General features: G+C 39.7%; 1 protein-coding gene across 1 annotated transcript in view; it reads left to right on the plus strand.

Annotated features, from left to right (window-relative positions):
* Positions 1–27,194, plus strand: part of MTIF2 (mitochondrial translational initiation factor 2) — a gene marked incomplete in the record, with an annotated part of 1,010,271 nt that overhangs the window by 601,314 nt on the left and 381,763 nt on the right. The window contains 1 exon segment of the mRNA XM_044055171.1: positions 17,264–17,516. Within this exon segment, the coding sequence (XP_043911106.1) occupies positions 17,264–17,516 (253 nt within the window).

The following is a 27,194-nucleotide window of genomic DNA, read 5'->3' on the forward strand; positions in this document are numbered from 1 at the left end:
CTTTCTGAATAGTTGGGCTTTGATTGCTGTGTTGTTCTTGGCTTTAGGCCTCAACAAACTGGAACTCATAGGCAATGTTCCTGTTTGCCTAGATAGAAGTCTCTGAGCAGGCGAATGAAGTATATCATCACGGGGTATGTTTCTGAGATGGAGTAAATTTAAAAAGAGACCAGTATTATCACATTTTGACTTCTCTAGTAATTGCTTTGCACTCTATACTGCATGTTCAGCTAGTCCATTTGACTGTGGATATTCTGGACTACTAGTAACATGTACAAAGTCACATTTTTTTGCAAATATCTGAAACCGCTGACTGGTAAATTGGGTACCATTGTCAAAAATAACTGTGTGTGGACTACCATGGACTGAGAAATGACATTTCAACTTGGTGATAACACCAGTGGACATTAGATTAGGTAGTAAATCTATTTCAAACCAGTTTGAATAAAAGTATACCAACACTAAGAAATGCTGATTGTTCCACTTGAATATATCATTGGCTACTGTTGACCAAGGTAGTTCAGGAAATTGACTGAGCTGAAGTGGTTCTTTTTGCAAATGCGGTTTAGTTCTATTGCATACCGAACAAGAAGAAACTACTACTTTTACTTGAGAAGGCCAAAATACTAGTCACCTCAACCTTCTTTTGGTAGGTTCAGAACCTGGGTGACTACGATGCAAAATGTGGCTGTATTCACATTTTAAGGAAACCGAAACAACAATTTTTGGACCTTTGAAAATAATGCCATCTTCATCAACATTTCATCTCTGTAAGGAAATAAGTTTGCACTTCAGGTGGTACACTAGATTGCTTTGATGGCCATCCAACTTTAATGTAGTGGTTGAGCTTTTACAACATTGGATCAGTCTCTGTATGATCTCTCAGCTCATCAAGTCTCATGGTAGAAAAATTATGTACTTCCATGACATCAAAGTCAAAATTCTCTGCATTAAGCTGTTCTGTTGCATTTCTGGGCGATCTGGATAATGTATCAGCTAAAGTTGTTTGCTTTTTTCATTTGAAGTTGTACTTTTGCAATTTGAGCATCATTCTTTGTAATCTCACTGGACCTGAATGCATAGTCATCTTTAAAATAGTGACTAGAGGTTGGGAATCTGTTTCAATATGAATAGCTTGACCATAAGTATAATCATGAAATTTTGAACATGCAAATACTATTACCAAAAATTCTTTCTCAGTTTGAGCATGTTGCATTTCAGTGTGGGACCATACCAAGAAAACATTGTAGAGCTTGAACATTATCTGGTGCTGGCATCTCAATAATGGCTGCTTGCATGGACGGGTCTGGTCGCAAGCCAGTGCTGGTAAATAAATGACCTGTATATGTAACTTCTGGTATTCTGAATTTGCACTTCTGAGGATTGAGCCTTAAGGTCACTTCACATGCTCTGTCTAGAACTTAAGGTTTTGGTCATGCCCTGCTTCACCATTGCCTTCAACCAATAAATTATCTACTATTATGGCACAAGGATAACCTGAAAAAATGTGCTCCATTGCATACTTGAATGACTTCACTTGCAGAATTTATTCCAAATGACATCCTGAGGAATCTGTATCTTCAGTAGTGAAGATTTGCAATCAAGCATTACTTGCCAAAATGAACTTTTTACATCCAAGACAGAAAAACAGTGGCATTCATTATTAGGGCTGCAACTTCCTCGACTGTATGCATGGGATGATGTGGTCTCTCTAATGCTTTGTTCAAATCTCTTGGATCAATGCATATTCTGATTTCATCTGAGCCTTTTCTGTGGGCTGCTACCATGGACAACACCCATTTGGTTGGTTCTGTAACTGTACAAATTACACCTTGCTGCACCATTTTGTCCAGCTGAGCTTTGACTTTATTCTGTATAGTTATTGGAACTTTTCTTGCTAATCTGACCTCTGGGTCTAACTTCATAGAATACACAACTGGAAGTTTGTCTAGCTTGTCATTGAAAACATCAACTTCCATTTTTAAGTGACCTTTCTTTATAACTGTGCGAGGATTACTTGATTTGCAAAACTTTTGAAAATGGTTCCATTTTTTTTACACTTGTGGCATTGCTGACCAAATGCTAAGCATTTTTCTCTTTTAGACTCATTATTGGCACCACAGTTGCAACAGTTAACAGTAAAGCTTGATTTGGGTTTTGCTGACTCATCCTTGTACTGCACTGAGCATGTCCTTATCTTAGAATTTGCTGGAAAACTACGAGTTTTACCTGGAGAGCCTACAGGGGTAGCAGGTGCCATGTGCTTAGGCCTGCTTCTGCTAGCCACATGTTGCATGCTGTCTACATTTGCTCTGGAGCCTACTGAAACCATGCTCTTATCACTTGCAAGCATACTTATGTGCCTTTCTGTAACTTCATGGATTTGACAAATCTCAGTAGCTTTGCTCCATGCTAAATGACTGTCACGAAGCAAAATCTTTCTCACTGCAGCACTATTAATACCACACACAAGCCTGTCCTTTATTAACTCATCTTTTAAATCACCAAACCTACAAGTTTTAGCTTTGTTTCTCAGGTCAGTAATATAAGCTGCAAAAGTTTCCCCTTGCTTTTGATCTGTTGTGTAAAACAAATGCCTCGCCAATGTAACATTTGTCTGGGGGTTACGCATTTCTCTGAATTTGCCTTTCAAACACTCAGCATTTTCCTTTAATTCAGCCTGTGCAATAATATGACAGTTTTCACCTTGTCCCTCATACACTGCTGGTGCGTACACAAATGAATGCTCTCTTTCAGTGGCCTTTGACCCAGCTAAGTTTAGCAAAATGAATGCCCTGGTACATGCATCTTTGTCAGAATAAGCTGCTTATATAAAATATTGTACTCTTGCTCAAATATTCTCCAATTCTCTGCAATATTCTGATCAAATACAAGTGGTGGTGGTGTGTGAAATCCATCTGCCATATTAACACATACCAGTGAAGGCTTTTGCAAGTATGCATTAACACATACATATATACACGTGCCAGAAATTTATGCCAGTATTTGTAACTATGCCCGATAGCACAAGTCTCTGAATAACTGGACTTTCCAAAATACGTCTCCTTAGCAGAAAAATATTCTTGAAATCACCTCATCAGTTTAAGAAACATTATAAAATAACTGCACTGTATGAATAAACTGGGCAGATGAAGCTCAGAGTAAAAAACATTTTGAAGTAATTGCACTTTGCAGATAAACAGTACACAGCACACTAAAACTTTCCCAAAATAGCTGTACTTTGCTAAACAACTCTACAGTGCAAGAAACTATCTGTAAGGGCGGCACTCTGCGAATAGAAACACCCAACACAAGAAGCTTTTCAGAATGGCTGTATTTTGACTGCGGTTTTCCCAGCAGTTGCACTTTACACACAATAAACTCTTCAGACTAAATGCACAGTAATAAACACATACTCTAAGCACTTTTATACACTTTGAGATATTTCAAATAACTCTAGTTATGTCGTGAATAGCTTCAGTCACTGACAAATAGTAGTTTATGCCAGAATACAGTACTTTGCCAAAAAACATGCAGTCGCCTTGCTTTATTTATGCTTAATGTGCCCTTTGTGCCCTTTATTATATTCATTTTGCTCATTTTATCTCTTCATGCCCGTTATACTTTTCTTGTGCTCATTTTACTCTAAGCATGCTTGTTTTGCAATTCCAAGGTAATTCCAAACCACTTGTGTGCTTTTCTGATTATTGTTTTATCAGCTGTCTTAATTTTAAACATCTCATTTAATAAATAACCATTTTTTGTGCCTCTCCCTTGTTTAATAATGTGTTTTGTAATGCTCCATTTTATCTTTTTAATAAATAAATAATTTGTGCAAGTTTACATTACCTTTAGTTTGTTTCTGGTCCTTTTTTGTACTCTGTTCTTTTAATTTGCCTTCACTGTTAACTCTGCACTTCCTAGCTCTGAAAAGGAAGCATTTCATGTTTCACTGTTGCAGTCATTACATTTGGGTTATCTGCTTGCAGGTAGCCCACAGTCGGCCTGATTAACAAAGTCTTGGGTCCTGCGTCGGTTGCTGTCCCTTCTTCCATAATGTCAGGTCGTCAGGGGTATAAAACATGCAGCCGATGCCATTACAACAGTCTTTCTTGCTGTGCGGTGCCCGAAGCAGAAGCAGTTTGCAAGTGCCGGTCGGCCGACTCCTGAAATTTTCGTTTTTGAGTTTCAGAACCAAAGTCTTCAAATAAAAGCTATGTACCCCGTTGGGGAAACTTTTTCTTGCTCTTAACCAAGGTCAGTAAAAGTAAATAATTGCATTACTTGTGGAAAGCAAATACCTCATAAAGATTTTCATTCGTCCTGTATTCCTTGCCTAGACCCTGACTGCGATGTACCTTGCTGTCGGTTTTGTGCCTTATTTAAACCACAAACTATTCATCGTCGGTATATTTACACTTCTAAATATTTTGGTGCTCAGTTCAATTATCCCATGTCTTCGGTCAGCCTTCCGACTACCGACATTCTGAAAAAACGCAAAGATAAAGACATTCTCAGGCCGCATAGGTCCACAACTGCCGACGACGCTTCTCCTAAGTCATTCGCCAGTTCGCTGGTACTCTGTGAGATGTTTTCGCAGCCCCTGATACCTGCTACTTCTGATTCACAGGCCACTACTGAGACCCATTCGGAGTCAGGTATGCCGCGAGATGCTTCAAACTGTGGAACCTGTGGATGTCTCTCTCTTGGATGGCTCCGAAACCGCTGTGCAGGCACCGACTTCTGAGGGTGTATTCAGGCCTACGGACTTGCATATTAAACAGACGCCATCTTCTTCTTCAAGGCCTAAATCTTGAAACATGCCTAAAAAACTGACGCCCAGACCGCATGGTCAGGCCTCTATGCCTAATAAACAGATAAGAATGGCTGAAGACTTTATTACTCTTATCAGGGGAAGTCAGCCTTCCCCCTCTAAGAGACCTAGGACTGCGTTTGTTTGATACTTCTGACCAGGATTCTGAAATTTCTGTTTCCTCTGATGACCAGGATTTACCCTTATCTACCTATGAGGATTCTGATGCTGAGGACTCCATTCCCTCTGCCCCCCCCCCCAAGAGGATTTCTCTTTTGGTGAAACCCTTGCATACTCTCGGAGCATTTTCATTGGGAAAGTCAGGATTTCTCTGATTCTAAAAAGAGGCTTAGGGATTTCTTACTCTTGCCCCAGCACAGGCCTTTAGCCATACCTCCTGTACTAGACATTGTTGATGATGCATTTGCAGAATCTGGCTTGGCCCCTGACTCTCTACCTCCTGCTCCCAGGAAACCTGATAGACATTACAGGGTCCCTGACTCTCAAGTTCCTTTTCAAAAATCCTACTGCAGATCCTGAAACCATTTCACAGGGGCCCAAGGGCATTAAAGCTACTACTGCCAAAAATCCTACCCCCTCTGATAGAGACTCCAGGGCGCTGGATAGATGGGGTAAGAAGGTATATACTTCTGCAACTTTGGCCATTAGGGCCTTAAACTGCCAGTTTCATATGTTGAAGTATCAGCAGCATATTATTGGATTACTTAAACAGAAAATGATGTCATTCCCTGATTGTGCTGAAAATAAGGATTTACAGGATTTATTGCATTCAGCTGAACAGGTTGGAAAGCATATTTTGCAATGTGGTTTTGACTCTCTAGAGGCATCTTGCAGGGCTGCTGTAACTGGGTCTGTACTTAGAAGGCATGCCTGGCTTAAGAGCAATCCCTACCAGATCATGTTAAAGCAAAATTACTGGATGCTCCCCTGAACCAGGACCGTCTGTTTGCCAACAAGGCAGAAGAAGTTCTTAGAAAGATGGAAGAAAAGGCAAAATCTATGCAAACTGTTAAAGATTTTTTACAAGTACAACCTCCAAGATTTAGTAGGCATTGGCCTTCCAAGAATTGGTCCTTTCCTGCCTCTTCCAGACCTTCTCAGTCCAAACCCAGATCCAGCAGAGCTCCCAGGCTGCAGTCCCTGGGTATGCACAGGACTAAGCAGTGGGGAGCCTCCACTTCCAAATCTGGGAGTAATAAGACTCCCCCCTATGGTAAACTGTCTCAGTGACTTCCTTTTAAAATTTCCAATCACTTATCAACTGACTGCCCCTTTGGGTGGAAAGAGTGCTCTTCATGCAAAGAACTGGGAACTCATTACCCATGACAAATGGGTTTTAAATGTGTCCCAGGGATACAGATTTCACTTCCACACATTGCCAACACCAAGCAGGTGGCCAGACCTACCCCCAAATCAGTGGGCAGAGGCCCAAAACCAAATATTTTCTCTCTTAAGCATGGGGGCTATTCACTTGGTACCAGAAGAGGAAAAGGGATGAGGTTTCTACTCAAGACTTTTCCTGGTACCCAGAAAAGACAATTCATGGCGTCCTATCCTGGACCCATCTACTCTACACATCTTTTTGAAGATTCCAAAATTCAAAATGCTGACTCTTCACCAGTTGCTTCCTATGTTAGGCAAAGATGCCTGGTTGGCAACATTAGATTTAAAAGAAGCATACCTGCACATCTCAATCAGGGAATCTTGCAGAAGATACCTACGATTCAAAGCAGGCTACACGCAACATCAGTTCTCTGCACTGCCCTTTGGCTTATCTACTGCGCCCAGGGTATTCACAAAGTGCCTAGCTCCAGTTATTGCATTTTGCAGGCAAAGAAATATTCAAATATACCCATACCTGGATGATTGTCTAATTCAGGCAGAAAGCCATGACATACTTTTGAATCATATGGCCTTTGTACAAAGGGTTCTAACTTGTCTGGGGTACACCATAAACGAAAAGAAATCACACCTGGTACTCTGTCAACAAATTGTATTCCTGGGAGCAAGCTCAATACAACTTCCCAGATGACTCTCCTCACGCCAGAGAAACAAATTAATTTAACAACCTACTTCAAACAAGTGGCCACAAAAAACCTGCTTATCTGCAAGACAAATACTGCAAGCCTTGGTGTTCATGGCCTCCTGCATTCTTCTAATTCCATATGCAAGACTGCATATGAGGAAACTACAGTGGTATCTAAAAAGCCTATGGTGTCAACATTCTCAGGATCTAGAAGCAATGATTCCTATCTTACCTTGCCTACGTCTAGAGTTCCTTTGGTGGGCAGAGGTCTGCCACCAGAACAGAGGAGTTCCTTTTACACCATCCCCTGCTGCCCAAACCCTAACAGACACATCAGACTATGCATGGGGGGGCGGCTCACCTGGCAGGGAAGTGCATTCAGGGCAAATGGAACCCAAGTCAAATGCACCTGCATATCAATCAAAAAGAAATGTTAGCTGTACAGAATGCTCTGACAGCCTTCAAGGACCACATTCCTCCAGGACAACTAATGGTAAAGACGGACAACACCACTGTTGTGTGGTACATAAACAAGCAGGGGGGTACACATTCTTACCCCCTTTGCTGTCTATCCATGCCATTGTGGAACACAGCCTTGAGCTACCAAGTTCACCTACAAGCTCAATTCTTGCCAGGAAAATTAAATACACTGGCAGACGGACTAAGCAGAAACCTCATGGACCCACATGAGAGGAAACTGGAACCAAGGATTTTCAACATGTTGACAAGCAAATGGGGGAGCCCAGATATAGTCGTGTTTGCCTCTCCCCAGAACTACCAATTGGACAAATTTTGCACAAGGACTCCCCACAAACAAGCCTTGAAAGTGGATGCTCTGTCCTCCAGCTGGAAAAACCTATCAGTCTACGCCTTCCCCCCCTCTGCTCTCCAAAGTACTACTAAAAAGCAAACGGGACAAACCAAGGATTATTTTGATTGCACCAGACTGGCCATGCCAACACTGGTACCCCCTCCTGCGCAGTGTGTCACGTTTTCCCCATGGCACCTGCCCTCAGACTCCTTCCCTGTTGTCTCAGCAGGAGAACCAAATTCTGCACCCTCAACTTCTAACACTGAACCTAGCAGCCTGGCTAATTACCTAATCTCTCCTTTTCCATCCCTCAGTAAACCTGTGATAGATATAATTTTAGAGGCAAGAAGGCCTAGTACTAGAAAATCTTATGCTGAAAAATGGAAAAGATTCTGTGCCTGGAACCAATCTCAAGGGATGAGCACAGCATTGTCCAATTTACCTCAGATTTTACAATACTTAACTGAGATGCTTCACAAGGGCCTGTCTTTTTCCTCCATCAAAATTCACGCCTCAGCCATTTCAGCTCATTATAACACAGAACCTCCTCTCTTCTCTCATCCACTGCTCAAGCAGTTCCTCAGAGGGGCCAAAAAATTTGAGACCACCCAGGAGAGCTCCAACCCCAGCCTGGGACCTTAACTTTGTTTTGGAGAAACTCACTCTACCTCCTTTCGAGCCAGCTGTTACTGCAGACTTAAAATTTATTTCTTAGAAAACAGCTTTCCTTTTAGCAATCACTTCAGCAAGAAGGGTATCTGAATTACAGGCCCTTATGGCAGTGGAGCCTTTCATCATCTTTCATGCGGACAGGGTGTCCCTCAGAACCAATCCATCCTTCATGCCCAATGTGGTATCCAGTGTGGCTCTTAATCAGTCCATTCATTTGCCAGCCTTCTTTCCCAACCCACAGAACAAAGGGGAATGGATACTGCATTCCTTGGATGTGCACAGACAACTTAGATTCTACTTGGACAGAACTAAACCTCAAAGGAAATCTGAACAACTGCTGGTGGCATTTGCTGCAGGGGCAGAGGGGAAGGCTATTTCAAAACAAACCATTTCTAAATGGATAGGCCATTGCATTAATTTCTGCTATAAGCACCATGGAAAACCTATCCCTCATGGGATCAGACCTCACTCCACCAGGGCTGCATCTACTTCTACAGCCTTTCTCAGAGGCGTCCCTACCAGGGACATCTCAGAAACTGCTACCTGGAGTTCTGTACATACTTTAACCAATCATTATCATTTGCCAATTTTCTCTAAATCCAGAGCTGGCTTTGCCACTGCAGTCTTGCAGGGCCTTATGCTATCTAAATTCCTCCTCCCAACCATAGCTTTGGGAATCAACCCAAATGTAATGACTGCAACAGTGAAACACGAAGAACATAGTACAGTTGTGTACACTTACTATAAATGTAGATGTTCGAGTGTATTCACTGTTGCAGTCCTGGTTACCCTCCCTCCAGCCCCCTAACTTCTTTTGGCTATACCTCTACTTTCCTTTACTATGCTTAAAAGCTTTTTGGTGTATTTGCTTTTTTGTTGGAGGTATACCATTGTATTTTTATATGTAATTGCTTCCCATTAGGGGGGCACCTGACATCTGGGGCAAGAAAAACTGATGTAATGGCATCGGCTGCATGTTTTATACCCCTGACGTCATGGAATAAGGGACAGCAACCGACAAAGGACCCAAGACTTTGTTAATCAGGCCGACTGAGGGCTACCTGCAAGCAGATAACCCAAATGTAATGATTGCAACAGTGAATACACTTGAACATCTACCTTTATGGTAAGTGTACACAACTGTACTTTCTGACACCATGTCACTCGTCCAGTCAGGATAAAACAGATGAGCATTCGTGGGTTCTGTTCAAGCAGCTTTATGTACAAACACATCAGGATTGAGGCTTAATAATTTTTAACATAGATAAACTTACAAACAAACTAGCTAACATGCTCTCTCTCTGACTGCACTCTCAAAATGGCACTGAAGCTAGCACATGCTTGCTATTTATATGCACGTGCTGTCTTTGAAACGGTTCTTAATGGCAGAACACACATACTGTTCTACACTAAGTATGGCATGGACTGACTACAAAAAGGCATTTGATAGTATCCCACATTCATGAATGAAAGACTGCTTAAAAATGTATAAGATACACCCTACACTGATCGACTACATTACAGTGACCATGAAACAGTGGCAGACTACTTTGCAGTTAAGACATGATAAAGGGTAAATTATTATTCCAGGGATAAAAATTCAAAGGGGAATATTTCAGGGTGACTCCCTGAAACCGCTATTTTGTCCTGCCCTTGACCCATTAAGCAGTCTACTTAACAGATTAGGCCATGGCTATAATTTGGCTGCTATAAAACAACAAAGTGTAAAGACCTCTCATTTTCTCTTTGTCGATGATTTAAAATATATAGCTCATCAGATGAGGAACTGAAAGCACAACTGCAAGTAATCAAAACATTTTCAGATGATATAAGAATGTCATTTGGTTTTGATAAATGCGCAAAAGCAACTTTTAAAGCAGGAAAACTGCAGCACCAAGGAAACATCAGTTTGGGACAAGAATGTGATATAAAAGAACTTGAGCAAGAGGGAGTGTATAAATATTTGGGAATTGATGTAGGATCAACAATAAAACATGAACAAATGTGAATAAAACTTAGAAAGGAATATTTTAGAAGACTTAAATTAATCCTGAAAACAGCGTTGACATCTAGAAACAAAATTCAAGCTATAAACCAGTTTGCTCTTCCTGTCTTAACATTTTTGGAGTGATTGACTGGCCCCAACATGTGTTTGATAGATTAGACAGGAAAACAAGACAGATGCTTCATGCTCACCAAATGATTTATAAAAATCAGTGCATACCAAGATTATATATTCCCTGTTCCAAAGGAGGTAAGGGCCTCCTTGAAACTGATTGCATGTAAAGATCTGCAGTTGTGGGACTGCACACACATCTGCTGACCTTACAAGACCCAAACATAGTGAAAGTTTTGAAACATGATGAGAATAAATCTAAGATGACTTCCCTGCTTAGATATGCAGAAGCATATTGGCGTCAAGCAGGAATGGAAATCAAACCGGCAGCAACTGAATGTGCCAAAAAATGAAAGAGTATAAGGTGAAGGATCAGATGAAAAGGCAAGAAATGTGGAAAATGCATAAATGTAGTTGCAAGTATAGAAAACCTCTGGAAGAACCTCATGTTCAAGATCGAACACAGGAATGGTTAAGGAGAGGCAAATTCAAACCAAAAGATGAAAGGTTAGTATTGGAGGGCCAAGATAGTGGGCTTTACGTACACATTGGTTTACAAAGCCCATTGAACATGTGGGAGAAACAGACAAATGTAAGTTTTGTAAAACAGAATTGGAAACAGTCACATACCTTGTTGCTGGTTGTGATTTACTAATGGCAGAAGGACTGTATACTGAAATGCATAATAATGTGACAAGACTGTTGCACTGGGGATTGTGCAAACATTATAACATACTGAAGTAGCTGAAAAACACTGGAAACATGAGCTACAAAGCATCACAGAAAATGATGAAGTCTACATCGCGTGGTATCACCCTTTACCAACAGTTCAAAAGATAGATGTGAAAAATACAGATATAGTGGTCCATGAAAAGAAGACAAAAGTAGCATTGATCATTCAAATCGCAGCACACACTGACTATACTCTCTTGCATACAGAGAGACAAAGTAATAAAATATCAAGATTTGCAGGCAGAAATGAGAGCAATGTGGAGGAAAGATACCCAGACAGTTCCAATAGCAGTAGGAGCAATGGGCCTTATAAAAAAGAATCTGCAGTCGTATTTAGATATGTTACCAATACATGTAACTCCATACGAATTGCAGGAGGAGTCATTACTGAACACATTGCAGGTGCTGCGAAGGGCACTTGTGGCTGACATCAAAGATTGAAACAATACTAATTTCATGAACTTTAATCATACTTTGACTTAGGAATGGGGTCCATTCCCATCATAGTATTAGAAACGCAAAAGACTTGGAGAAATTAAAAAAGGGATAGAACATGGATGTGTCCCTGTCGTCACACTAGCTGGGCAAGGGAAATTTGATTGTGGACAGAGACTTACTCATGTAACAGAGAAGATTTATGCAAGCATTCCCACCATTCCTTTTGGTTCCATGCCTTATTAAATTCAGGAAAGAATATTCAAGACTCCTGCTGTTTCCCCTTTGGTGTCAGTAGAGTATCGTTTCAGACTCCTGTCTCTGTACTACAGAAAATCTTCCCAGTTCAATCCAAAGTTTTCATTTGACATGAAAATTAGCTGTCGTCCTCCAAGCCTTGCTCCTCATGCAGATATTTTGCTCCTGCTAGAACTTCAGCTGGAGCCAGAAGTGATTAAGACCAGAGGCCTTCCTTTTATCAGAAATATTCCATTAACATTCTTTATTTGGAAAAGAGGCATCCCCTGGACAGCAGCTTGCAGATGGTTATTTCTCTATGGTACCTTTCTGACTTGGGTTTCAGTTTTTCCATATTCAGGGTGCATATCTGTGATATCTTTACCCATCAGGGTCTTGTTAATAGTAGAACTGTTGGTGAAGAATACTTCACTACTTGTGCTGTAGGCTTCAGCATAGGCAAGCCAGATGCACACTAACGTATATGATGTAAATAAGTTTGCCTAACTTTTTATAATTTAATTTTATTCAGCCTCAGTTTCATCATGCATAGCTTTCTCAGTTTCAGTGTCTGTCTGTTAATTCACTAAATAATTACAATTTGTTTACCAGGATTGTCTGGGTATAAGTTGCCCCTTTTCAGCTGGAGACGCAGGGAGAAAAGCTCATAGTATAACAGGGCAAAAGGTGACAGTGTCTCAGTTTACATCAAAAACATTCACACCTCATGGCTGGTCAAGTAGTATGACGCACATGAGCTCCTTCACATACAACTCTCTATAAGCAGAGTCCCTTACAATGTCTTTGTGAGCTGTAGGTCCCCCTCCTATGACCCAGGAAGTCCATACAATTTACTTAAATGAACTTGAGTCTCTTTCCATTCAGCCCAACACCATACTCATGAGTGACTTCAGCTACTCCATTATAAACTGTGAAGCATATACAATCTCAAACTTACAGGCATAAAGATTTCTGGACTTGGTCATCACGAATGCCCTAGATCAGCTAGTTTATATGCCAACTAGGGGCAGCAACATCCTTGACCAAGTCCTCACCAACATGGGGAACATTTCACTCCCACAAGTGTAATATCCTCACTGGTCAAGTTGTTCCATAAAGTTGTCTCTTTCAAAATAAAAATGAAACCTGGGACACCATGTAACCCTGGAATTATTTGAAGGCAAACTTCCTACTCTTATGTGGCACAGTGGAAAAATTGCATGCCCCTCCAAACCCAGGGAACACAGTTGCCTATACGGAGTCATTCACAAAAACATTTTGCAGTTGTGTATACAGAGCTGCATAGAGGCAAAGGTACCTACTCAAAATAAGCACAGGACAAACTCATAAAATAAGCCACCCTGGTTGAATCCCAACATCAATAGTTTGTATAATAAAAGGAAGAAAATAGTGGCCAAAAATAGGAAATGCAATGCCCAGGAATGTAAGAACCTCATCTTCAAACTAAATAAACAACTCTGAGGACAAACTAAGTCTACAAAAGCCACATTTTAAGTGAAAATAGTCTCCCCAGTCTGAAGACAGCCACATGGCACATTTCAGCTATGTCCAAAACCTCAAAAGGAGTACATAACAATGTACTGAATTGGTTGTAAATGGAGACACCTATACTGAGCCAGAGGATATAGCAAATCTACTGACCAATAAATTCGGCTGCAATTTTACTTTGCTTTCTCCCCCCGACACCTGTCAAGAAATACCCCCCAACCATTGCTCTCCAGTTATCAGTAGGGCACACGCAGGTCCTCAGTGCATTCTCCAGGGCCAAAAACACTGCATCGATGGGACATGACAATGTTCCAGGATGCCGCCGTAGTACCATGAAACATGACCTGTCAAGGCACTAGCGGCACTAGTCAGTTGTAGCCTCCAAATAGGCTTCATGCTAATTGAATGGAGGATTGCAACTGTTATCCTTCTAATCAAGGCAGGCCATTCATGGACCCAGGAAACAACTGACCCATAAACCTGACTAGTCTCATTTGTAAAACAATTGAAAAGAATAATCACTGACATAAGAAAACCTTCAGTCACTGGCTTCAACCCAGCTTGGTTTCATCAAGGGCAGGCAGTACCTTCTCAGTCTGGTGTACGTCTTCAAGAAGGTCACCAAAGCAATAGATGAGGGCAAAAGGGGGCATACTTCCTCCCCCAACCTGACCAAAACATTTGACACAGTATCCCACACTGGCATTATAGACAAGCTTGGGAAATTTGGTATGAACTCCTTTGTTCCCTGCTGGATAGTCATCTAGCTCACAGATAGGAGACAAAGTCAAAACAGATGACTGTTTTGACTTTTTGTGGAATTAGTGAAGTTCTCAGGGCTTGATGCTGAGGCCACTCCTTTTCTGGCATCTACTTCCTTGAAGTCAAGACTACTGTCATTGGCCCCTGGCTGACCAAGTTCTGACACAACTGCAAACTAGGCACAGTCGTAGAATCCCCCAAAGATACAAACATCCTCCAAGAAGGCCTGACACAGACGAGTAACTAGTCACACTCTAAAACTAAAGGCCAAAAATGCATAATAGTATATTTCAGGAAGATCACCACCCCTGGAAATTACTGTATTGATAATACACCCATAAGAATTGACCCTGTGGTCAGGGATTTCAGAGAATGTGTATAGAATGTGACTTGCCCTTTGACCATCATGCATCTGCTGTAGTAAGGAAATCATTCAGTGTTGTGCAACTAATAACTGAGAGTATGGCATTTAAGTCCAGATGTCATTGTTCCCTCATACTCTGCCCTTATTAGACCAAGTACAGTGTCCCCCTTCAGTTTGTACCTGACCAGGCATATGCAACAACTGGAGCATCCACAGAGACCATCTCAAAGCCTTATCATTGTACTGTTGCCTACAGACTGTGGAGAGGCACTCTATGCCTGGCCTTCAACGTATCCTCTGATCTAGCTGTTATAGACCTGTTGCACATTAGCAAGACAAATGGCTTTAGAAACACCTGATTTAGGGACCTAGACCTCATCTGCAACATAACTAAGACATGTTAAAGGGATTGGTATTTGTCTTCGAGACTACACCTTCTCTGGAACAGGCTTCCCATCCATGTAAAGCAGAGTTCCTCCCTGCACTTATTCAAGTGAAACTTGGATCAGTGGATGAAGAATTAGAAATTTACCGCTGGTCTGCCACCTGTGTCCCTGTTAGAAAGTGGAAGTTTGTAAATGCTTGATCACCCATACCCAAGCTATACCGCCAATAAAATGAGGGGCATCAAAACCTGTCCGGTATATTTGGGAAGCCTGGTTAAAAGGGAGCCTTTAGGATTGTTAGCCTAGTAATTACCTATTAACATATGTATAAAGGTACAAAAGCAGGTAAAAATTACAATGAACTAAAGCATTTTAACAGGATGAAAGCAAATAGGACGCACACTTAAACTAAACAGCGTTTTTATAAAAGACAACAAACGTATCAATAGAAAAAAATTTGTAAGCCATGAATAAAATCTAATTGAGTATGGCAATGGTTCAAAACAAAGAAAGTGGAATTAAAGAAGGTAGTCATTTGCAAAAGCATGATTTCAAAAAGTAAGGTTTTTGGAAAAAGTATTTAAGTAACATGTTGGTGGAAGTAATTGTACAGCAGTGTGTAGGAAGAGCAAGGTAAAAAGACAACTGTTGCTCAGAACTAAACTCCAGCATGTACTTGTGGTCATATTCTGCTTATGTAGCTGTATAAAGGCATTTGTAATTCGGTAGCACAGACCAGGTGCAATTTGTTCAGCTCGGGCCTAAGCGCATCAAAAAAGTTCAACATCTACATACCATATCACCTGTTTTTCAGTGTGTCCACTATTTTGAATGTGTATTTGACCACATGCAGTGTGTACTGCTACAGGCTGTTGAAATTCTCATTTCTGTACCTCTTTCTGCATTAGACTTTGTAGGATATCCCCATGGGGTTCCTCCCTTAATACTTAACATTAAAATGCTGTATGTACATGCATACCTGCTGTATGCAACAAAATGTAATTGAATGTGATTAGTATATGTCAATTTAGCTGTATTTGTAAATGTCTCATATTATAATTGATATTGTGTTTTTTTTTTTTTTTTTTTTTTATGTGTTTGTTGGAGCTTTTCTCCTCGGGCCTCCACTGAAAATGGACATATATCCAGTTGGACTAGCCCGGTCAACAAATGTAAAATAAATGTAAAATAAAATAAATAAATAAATTTTACATTGTTACCGTGAGGGAGTGGTGCCTTTGTTCTGCCATTTGTTTTATTCTTTATACTTGTAACCGTGCTCACATTCCGAAGTCTGTTAATGATGCTTATTAGTCTGCTATTTCTTTTATTCCTGTACATGAAATAGTATTTGTAGGCTTTTTTCGTCATTTTAATCCTTCTGTCTATCAGCTCCTTCCTGGGTATTTGACTTATTTGTTCCCCATCTATCTATTTAACATTTGTTTACTGGGAAAGTCTGACTTGGAATGAGACAATTTTCAGCGGAGACCCAGGGAGAAATACTCCAGACGCATGTCTTTGTAATGTGGGAGGAAACTGGAGCACCCGGTAGAAACCCACATGAATGCAGGGAGGACAGGCAGACTCCGCACAGAAGGCACCCTGGCCGAGAATCGAACCGGAGAACCTCTTTCTGTGAGGTGACAATGCAAACCACTGTGCTGTCCATCATCTGGGAGTGGGTCAACTGAGAGAGGCTGTGTTACGTGCAGCCATTAGGGCTGGTTTGAGTTTTGCTGTAGTCTTATCTCCCTGCTCACACTTGTTGAAGTGCTGGGGAAGGCATCCCCTTTTTTCTGCAAATTACATGTTCTCTAAGACATATACAGCAGAGTCGATTATCTGAACATCAATTATCAGAACAGTCAGTTATCAGAACCAGCCTTCCAACATTTTCGGGTGGGACAAATAAAGTCTGAAAATGTAAACATTATATGCATTTGCCTGAGTATGTTTTTTGAGCTTGTAGCCAGCTTGTGTGTAAAAAATATTTTTTATTGGCCATTGGAATCACTGAATGGTTGAAAAGTGTATTCCTGCATGCAGAAAAAGATTTTAGAAGTTTTTTTCCCAGTTCAATTATATGTTTGATTATCTGAGCTACCCTAGGTCCCAATTAGTTCGGATAATCGACTCTCTACTGTATTTGTAGTAGGTTAATTCTTTTCATGAATGGGGCTGCAAATCTTTCTTTTAACAGCCCCTGTTCATCTCACAGGGCTGACATACTAACTTTTGGACCATAATAAAAATATGTAGAAGCATAAATTGGCTCTGATCGGTGCGCAATACCTTTAAGAGATCGCTGAAACTAGGTGGAAAGACTGTGAACCTTGATAAAAATGTTTGTGTTCAACTGTTTGAATATCTTTACAGCAAAGGGCTCGTGAAATAGTGGAATGGCGAAATTATGCTGAGGAACAAAGGAAAATGGAGAAAGATTTGGAAGTAATTGAAGCAAAACAAAGAGAACACAAAGATGCTTATAACAAAGTTCGAGAAAGCATGGGCAGTCTGACTTGGAGACAGAGGAAAGCAGCTCTTTACAAATCTAACAAGAAGTTGGGAGTTATGAGGCCCAAAGAGAAAACGGAGAGTGACAGGCTTATCCTTCCTATCATTATAAAAGGTATGGTAGCATATCTACAGCTTTGTTAACCAGTGCTTAAATGTCATTTGGTAATTAAATAAGAACCAGATGCATGTGCCATGTTATAAGAAAGCATTTGCAATAGATGCAGCTTGGCAAAAATGTTAGGACCACCTGAACATTTTGTAGGCAGAAGCTTGTATGTTTAAGATCACTAATGTTTGATGTCACACTAACAAGAACAGATACTAGTTAGGTAGACTTTTTTTTTTTTTAATTTTACAATGTTTTCACTCAGTAGCAGTCTGACCATCTGCAAAATATGTAAGGACCCCCTCTTTACCAGTCCAGGGAGTCCAAGTTACTCTTCCAGGTTGAAGCCAGTCCTGGCTGGGAGGGGGCCTGCAGATAAGAGACCTGTGTGCCAGTGCTAGCTAGGAAGAAGACAGGTTAGCTGCAGATGCAGTATCATCCTTGATGCATCAGTAGGGATTTTATAACCTTAAAGCTAACCTCTCCCCTTAGGCTTCTGTGTGGGTTGCCAAAGCAGGAATTGCGGTCCTAGACATTTAATACATATGTTTTCACTCTTGTGTCGACCTCAACTACACTGCATTGTGTTACACAGTAGCAATATTGCAGAGTTTTTTTTTTTTTTAACAAGCTTTTTTCAGGCTTTCATCAGTAATACAGAATCTGACATTGGGTCAACTGTGGGGTGTATAGCATCACGCATCATAAAAAACTAGGGATTATTTACAGTTTACAGTTGTCATATGTCATACAGTATGGTTATGGAAACAAGTGCAATGGACAAGTTTCATATAGTTTGCAAATACATTTTTGTATTGTCAGATATATGTATTACAGTGTATCAAAGAATTGCAATTCTCATTCCCTTTGCAATACCCACTTTTGCTAACTCGGTACAAGCCACAGAAAGCACCAGACATTAAGTCACTATATACAACTTTCAAGTAGCATAGACAGTATCTCTCTTTAATTTAATTTATTTATTTAACATTTGTTTACCGAGAAAGTGTGACTGGGACAGAGCCCATTTTCAGTGGAGGCCCAGGGAGAAACACTCCAGACGCATGTCTTTAGAATGTCTGAGGAAACTGGAGCACCCGGAGGAGAAACCCACATGAATGCAAGGAGGGCATGCAGACTCCGCACAGAAGGCACCCTAGCCGAGAATCGAACCAGAGCACCTGTTGCTGTGAGGTGACAACACTAACTGCTGCACCACTGCGCCACCCAAATAACTGTACTTGTCTGTCAATCATAACATTATTGACAACAAATTTAAAAAAAAATTGGAACAATTTTTGCTGTAGTTTGACAGCCTCTGGACCAGTAACATACAAAGCAGCATTTAGGCTCACTAATATGGTGATTGTATCTTTCAGGATTTTAAATGGGAATGTGTGCATAGTTAAGTACTAGGTTAGCTGCCTTTGCTGGCCATTTTATGCCTATCCAGTTTCCCTTTTTGGGCTTGAAATAACCTATCCCATTTAGTTTTACTTTTATGTGGTTATATTTTAAGTATTAATTAGTGTTATTTGCATGACTGACTTATCAAAAATTGTAACAAGTCCACAGACATTGATAGGCACCTAGCTCCTCCCCATCCTTTGATCTAGAAGTTAGGCTGAAAGCAAGATATCCAAGCATTTATTTTGCCTTCATTTTTTATTCTAATTTTCCTATCTCATATAGCTATTTATTGCTTAAACAGTTCATTCAGGAAACTATACTTTGTTGTAAGCTACAACCAACTGAGTAGGTATATCTGTCATCACCCTGTCTTGTTATAGCTGACTGGCCAAACTAAGGGCATCTCTCCAGAATTCATTGGCTTTGTAGGGAGACCACAGTTTATTTAGTTGAGGTAAAACTCTCTATTACATCTCCAGTGATCCATAGGCAGCAACTGAAAAATCTGCCCTAAATATACCCCAGTATTTCAATCCTCACATGTATCCCCCCAGTTGCTTCCAGTACATTAGAACACAGATCTCTCTTATCCATCTGTGCAAGTCCCTGTTTTATGGGCTGCAATCTGATCTCGGTGATATAGGCTAAATCTGTACCTTCTGTGGCTGAAATTTTTGCTCAACTATCAGCTTAACTACTTCAACCATATGGTGCAAATATAAGACAGTTTTCTTGTTCTTAGGGGTTCTGTTTTGAAATACCATATAGTACAACTCTTGGATCACCCTAGTCTGAAATAAAATATCCTTCCACCCTGCAAGAATAGTTCACACCGTTTAATTTTAGAGATGATGTTCTGTAACTATGGGACATGAGGAATAAAGAATAGGGAGCACCAGTAGCTGCCAGGAGGCCCTGTGTTGGCCTAGATTTTAAATAGTCTGACATTATTTTTATCAACTTTTTAAAATTATCTGTAGGGAGGTAGAACTGGAAAGGATAGTGAAATGTAGAGAACATGAAGAATGAAAAACACTTGGACAATGTGTTTTGTTCAGTCTGTTAGCAAATCTTGTCGAGTTAATATAGGTATTGTATATCTCAGACAGATAAAAGGTCAGATTGATTGCACCAAATCAGCTGTTGTAAGGATACTTAAATATGTAATAGATTTATGTCCCCAAATGTAAGATAGCTGCTGTATATTGGATATATTTGGGGACCTAGGCTTTAACAGTTTATCTGTAGAATGGCAGTCCTATTTTCATTTTATTTCCATTTATCTTGACACTGGATAAAGACCCCAGACTCTCTCAGTTCTGTAATCGGTGGGATTAAATGCCTATTAGGATCATCCAAATTTACCAGTAGGTCATCTACATAAAATGGTAAAGCATAAGGTTTCTTCCCACTTTATACACTAAAGTAAGTCAGTGGGGGAAATCTAGATTTTAATCTCTCTGTTTCTGAAGTATATCATACAGTCCACTTATGCTGTATTGACGAGGTCATAGAAAAGGAAGATATATGCATGTCTGCAACTAGTAGGGTTTGGCTTTGTTGGCCTGAATATACCCAAAAAAGGCTTAAAGAATAAAATGTCATGGTTATACAAAAGCCATGTAGCTGAAACACGTTTTTGTGCATAAGGCTTCATTTGTATGTATCCCATGGGCCTCTACTACAGGAGGGTTAAGATATTACACAATGAAGACTCTGGCTTGGCTAAGTCTTTCTTGCAGTATTTATTGAATGGTTTGTCTGTGTGACTTTACCATTTGGTTTTGATTTTAAACAAGAAGGAAAAACAACACAATATAAGCAAAATATTTTGTGTATATGTGACTGAGTGAATGAGTGAAAGGAGCATCAACTCTGGTAGCTTAACACAGAATTAAGCTATGAGCTGCTAACTAGCTTCTTCCTGTAGTGCAGGGTTTGATCAGTCTCCATGTATCCATGTGCACCTGTAGGCAAGTTATTTAACCAGACAGTGATCCTGGCTTACCACCAAAAAACAAGGTTGTGCCTAATGGGTTTACCTGGTTAATGAGTGTAGAATACCAAATTAATAAGCACATGTTATAAAGGTAAATCACTTGTGTACAATGATTGATATTTTACTTGATTATTCGTGCCTAAAATAAACTTTTGTCTTTCGTTATTCCCAGTGTATGATGTGTCTGTCAGTCAGTTGATATACTTGTACAAAAAAAAAAAAAAAGTGGAATCATTGGTATAACAAAAATATTACTTCTATGCGTTCATGCACAGACACAGAAATACAGTATGCGACAACACTAACAGCAAGCACAAAACAAACACAGAGTTAACTTTCTAAATGCAGTAGTGCCTTCCCAGGTTAGGCATTCTAGAGAATTAATGGACCTTCTGGCAGTAGAAGCCCCTTTGCATACAGTGTTAAGCCTAACAGCACCCCTAACTGGTTCATTATTTCCCTGTAAGTTCAACTCTCTCAGGCATCATTGTTTTCTTATTTTATTAGTTATATCTTCAACCTATACTTCTTTGTGCAGCTTCACCTACTAAGCAATAATCATAAATTCATTTCAGACTGTTACATAAAAATACTAGGATAAAATGTACCCGCTACAGTAGTCTGTTTACATTACTATTAATCACATTCCTTCAATTACTTGACATGACTACAAACTGAAACTCGCTCTGTAAGCATGTTCAGCACCTTGATTATAATAAAGTCCATTTTCTTACCTGATACCTGCCGTATCACCTAGAAATTTATGGTAGGCAGTCATAAAGTCCATCTTGTACACTTCATCAAACTTGCACTTGGGTTATTCTAACCTCTATTGTTTAGTTTACTGGAAAACACTCAAAAACTGTTTGGTGGTGCACTCTCTCTTCCATATTAGAATAGCAAAAGCTGGAGATATTAATCCTAATCTTGGTTTGATGGAGGACTCTTCAGACAGAAATTATGGTTTGGTTGTCTCAGTGAGAAATATGCAAAGATCTAAATATATAAATATTGTCCATGTTCGTGCACGCATCAAATGGGGTAAATTAGAAATGTGAATTAAAGACATTAGCCCAACATTCTGAGCATTTTTGATACCTGACCAATAACAAATAGTTGGCCTCCTCTTTTTATGAAGTACTGTTACATCCTACTAAACAGGCCAGGAAATACAGTTAATGATTGGGTTGTTTTTATAGTCAGATTTAACCAGTCAACTCAAAATCCTTAATTTCTTTTCCAGTAATTCAGATACTGGCTACAGCCCAAATTGGTTAACTGCTAACCTACTAATAGGACAAAATCAAAACTGATTGTTGTTATAGTATACTTTCCCTACCCTCTACATTTAACTAATTTCTTGTACATTTTCTTCAAGTACCTTAATTCATAATAAAATGTAGCCATTATGACTTTTTTACATCAATTTCTTGGAAACACCAAGTTCCAGCAAGCTAGGTTTCTGTCTCAAAATAATCTAACACAAATAATAAACACTGAACAGGCCTAACCCTAAAATTAAAATTCTGATCTGCTGAACTTTGTAGTTACAAATATCCCACATAGATTTAAATTAATTGCAACTTTGCCAGAATCATTTACTGATCATGTGCTTGTACAGTCTTTTACTTTAAAGAAAGATAAAAGCTCCCCCAACATTAATAACTGCTTAATACATTTCATAAAAAAAGAATAACTAGGGAGAGTGCCAACAAGCTCAAAGATGGAAACCTGAGCCTAGAATTCTGCAAAGGACTATGGAAAAAGTTCAAAAAAGTGAGGTTCCCTGTGAAAAGAAATGGATGAAAAAGCAAGATGACCAAGCCAGCTCCAAGGAGTAGAGGGATGAAGCTGTCACTACAGTGTGAGCAAGGAGAGCTCATAACCTGTAATAGCTATCAAGGGAGGCTAGGTGGGAGCAGGCACTACCAGCTAGCCTGTCCCGGGGGAAGGAGGTGGATGTGGCTCACCTGTGTGGCACCAAGTAGCAGCACTACATGTTATGCCCTTGGAGGATGGGTACAGAGGAATACATGCTGTGCAAATAGACAAGCTGAGGGAATTCTGTATCTGAGGGCATATTCCCCTCGGAAGGCAGCACACACAGGAGCTTGGCAGGCCACCCAAGTGGAGTGGGGGTACTCCACCCAGGGATAGGGTGGGACACCTTGCAGGACCACCTGACTTTCATGTACTGGAGAATGGATTAGTTGATAGGGATGTGATGATGTGAGGTATTGGCAGCTATGCCAGGAGAAGTAGGGCAGTGAATTTGTAACATAAGCCAGCATAGCTAGCTGGAGTTTAGTAAAGAATGATTTGCCATTTGTATATCAAACTGATTTGTACAGGTGCTTGTGTTGAAAATGTATTTGTAAAGTTGCTTGTGTTAAAAGAAAAATGCACCAACAGTGGGCCCTGCTGGACAGAAAAAAGAAGCACACCTGTATGTCAGACTGTATTATAACTGTTGAAATTAATATTGTAACACAGGATACTGGAAGAGAAGAGGTTAATCTCAGTCCAGCTAACTTTGAAAAATAGTCTGAAATTAAATTACCTGGTAGACCATAAAGATTGTATCTTACAGTTCTGACTGCAGCCAGAGACGAAATGTCTGTAAAAACAAGGACTAGAAATCCTGCCGTATTGTTCTTAGAAGTGAACTAACTTCTACCCTGGAATGGTGAAAGTGTTGAAATGGTTTTGTGCTTTCCATATGCTGTAACACATCTTAGGAAAGCTCTGTCTGTGTATAATAACACATATGTGTGAGAGTCTGGTTCAGTTTCTAGTAAGGGGGGGGGGGGTGTATAGGAACCGGAAATCAGATGACCAGATGTATGTTATGTCATTTTGTAATCCAGCACTGAAATGACATTTTAATACTAGATGAGACAGAAATCTCACTGCAGTCTGTTTTTGAAACCTGACATAGAAGGATCACTCACCCACTTTGCCTTGCTTTAGTAAGTGACCAGGGAATAGTAATTCTTTAGATCAGTCAGGACAATATAGTGAGATTAGTTAAGTACTCTTTTTCTGTATCTGTGTTATTTTAATATTTCCTGTGATTGAAACTCTGGTGCTTATTTTAAATAGATATTTAGTATTTTCATATTTTTTTATTTATTATTAATTTGAATTGTGGCTAGTCTTCTAGAGAATGTTTTAACTTTTGAGAGTACTTATATTTATTTGGTGACACTGACTGCTCTTGGAAGCCTTACTGCATTGGTCAAACATTATCGTTTGTATTAGTATTAATTTCACTCAGTATAATTGGGGTACCTCTGTAAGAGACATAGAATAGCTGGCTTTGGAGTGTCCTGGTGGCAGCACCTACCTTATAGTCTGGGCAAAAGGGCATAGCTAGTAAATCTGTGCCAGCCTTTCCCTCGTGTGTGTAACTCAAATCTCTGTGTGTATATGTGTGTGTGTGTGTCAGCTACTTTGAGCCAGGGGCACAGAGCACTGGTTTCACAGAGAGGATAGTGGAGGATTTGGCCTGAGACACTTGGCTGAGGGCTCAACTCTGTAGCTGTGCCAGTGGGGAGTCTTATTGGGGGCCTGGAGAGAGAAAGAGAGAGAGGGAAACCCAGACCCCTGACTGAGTATGTTCCCTGTGTGCTCATAAGGGAAGTTGTGCTTGGTGCAGAGCTGCATTTGGAAATACTGTGTACCTGTCTTTGTTCCTAGTGAATGTCCGTCACCAGTGTCAGTGGTGAGGATTCAGACTCCTTGATTACTGGCCCAGAAGAGGGGGAGTCTCAAGGTCTTTTGAGGCGGGAACAAATAGGCTCTTAATTAGCATGGAAATGCCTGGTTTCTGCCATGGGCTGATTGGATGCAGTGAAAAGAAGCCAAACCATCAGGCAATGTCCTGTAGGGAAGCAAAAAGAGGACCTGATGGCTACCTTTCAAGCTGCATCAGAAGAACCCCTATGTTTATTATAAAATTAACTGTAGCAGGGGGCATGATAACAATGAAGAGAAGAATATGAATGCAGCAAACTTAATTGGACAAGCTGAAATACAGGATCCAAGATTTGGAGGATGATACAGCAGCACTAACTACAGAGATACAGGAGCTAAAAGAGAATAGAAGAACTGGAGAGGGTAGTAAAACATCAGGGTGAAAGTTTGGATGTCAGATCAAGATAATACAATCATGAGGGACTTCCAAGATGGCTGCGCACATAGTTTGACTCCAGCTCTCCAAGTGTGAAAACAGAAACTGAGAAAAAGAGTGCTATTGCAGCTGTTTCGAGGTAAAATGTATTTACTGGTTAGTAAAAACACTGCCTCTCTGCCAATAAAGAAAACCTGAAAGAAATCAGCCATAAAAGGTAAAGAGAAAAACACTGCCTGGAAAAGGATTTTGCAAATTTTCAGCAAAATCACTTCAAGTAATTTTAGAGGAAAGAATAAATCAAATATACCCAGAGGTGATTAGAATAAATGAAACACTGAAGGAGTAGGTCAACTCAAATAACACAAGGCTAGAACTAATAGAAGTAACTTTAACTAGCTGTACAGATGAACTGATAAAATTGCAAAAATCAGAGTCTGAAATAAAGAAGATGGCTAAATATGAGGCTTCTCAAGGAGAGTTAGAATACCAGACATGAAGAAAAAAACTGAGATTTTCAGCTGTACCAGAAAAACTGGAAGGAGCATGCTATATTAATTTTATGAAAGTACAAATAAGTGACTGGGCTGGTGTTCACAGCAGGATTTGTTAATTGAAAGGGCAAATTGAGTGTGTGCTCCATATCTGGCCATGAGGAAGCTGCAAAGACCTGTATTAGTAAAGATGCAGTCATACCAGCAGAAAGAGTTGATTCTTCCAAAACTGTGGTAGAAAGGCAAAGTATTAAAAATTGAACACAGCAGAATGTTTATATAAAATGATTATTCACTGCATACCTGGCAGAAGAGAAGCAGATTTATCCCAGAGATCAGGGAATGCCAAGAGGCAGATGTAAGATTCAAACTGCTGTATCCAGCAGTCTTCAGAATATTTTTCCTGGAGCTCAAATACATTTTTGATGCAAAACAGGCTAAAGGGGAGATAAAATTTATCCAACAAAAAGTGAGCGAGCAAGCAGAAGGGGACTCTGTTTCTCATTCTTTTGACAGTACAGTTTGTAGAGAGACTTTGCCAGTGAAACCTTTCCCAGTGTTCCAAATGAAAATGCTTGACAGATGGAAAAAAGTGCAGGATTTGACTAAAATGATCAAAAGTACCTTGAACTTGAACCAGAGACTGGTGTTGAGAGATTGAGATGAACCGGAAGAAAACCAGCAACATTGAAATTAGTAAGTGCGAGACTATAAAGCATCAATTGCATTTGTTAAATATGGCTTTGCAAGAAAAAGTGACTGAAAAAGACATGATTTTTGTTGACTTTGTTTAACTTGTGGGTGGTCTGTAAAGTATATACCCCACTTTGTTGTTAATGTTTAGAAAGACACTCGAGGTGGAAATATCTGTAAGTAAAACAATTTTTGTGTTTCTTAGTATTTATATAAAACATTTAATTATATAAACTGCATCATGTTTTATATATAGTAAAGCAGTTTTGTGTAGTGTGTAATCAGGTATTTTAAATGTGGGTGAGTTTTTTTTTTTTTTTTTTTTAAGGGGGGTAATTGTCAGACCAAAAGGTCTATCTGACCAAGTGCTAAACGATCCAGCATTTTATGTTGGTAAAACTGATAGGGCTTTAAGATGCCGGATTTATGAACATTTATATGACATTAATAAAAAAGTGAGAATAATGCACTATGTAGACACTTGACAGCAAGTGCTCTGTGTTCTACATTTCATTTTGCTATTTTAGATCAGGTCAACATTAACCCTAGTTAGGTGAAGATAGTTAAGATGGTGAAAACTTTGTTAGAAGAAAATGAGACTAGGTAGCAATTACAATTAAATGCATCTAAGACACCAGGTATTAATGATCATATATCTATATTACCCTTTTTGAAACATGGGTCCCAAATGGCTAAATAGAATCATTAAAATGTTTTTATATATTTTTTTTATTTTTTTAAAAGAATACTGTTTATAAGTTTTTTTGTGTTACTTCGAGTGTTTATAAGAACATTTGTTTTAGGTGTCATTGTGCATTCATTTGAATTGTCAGTTATGGTTTTAATTATATTTAATTGATTAATGGGTATGATTACAAATGTATGGGAAAAGATTTGAGTATTCTGAAGAAATTAATTTTTTTTGTGGACGAAAGTGCTAAATACATTTTTTTTTA

Source organism: Protopterus annectens, chromosome 1.part2 (genome assembly GCF_019279795.1).
Source record: "Protopterus annectens isolate FY-2018-M chromosome 1.part2, PAN1.0, whole genome shotgun sequence".
Taxonomy (NCBI): Eukaryota; Metazoa; Chordata; order Ceratodontiformes; family Protopteridae; genus Protopterus; species Protopterus annectens.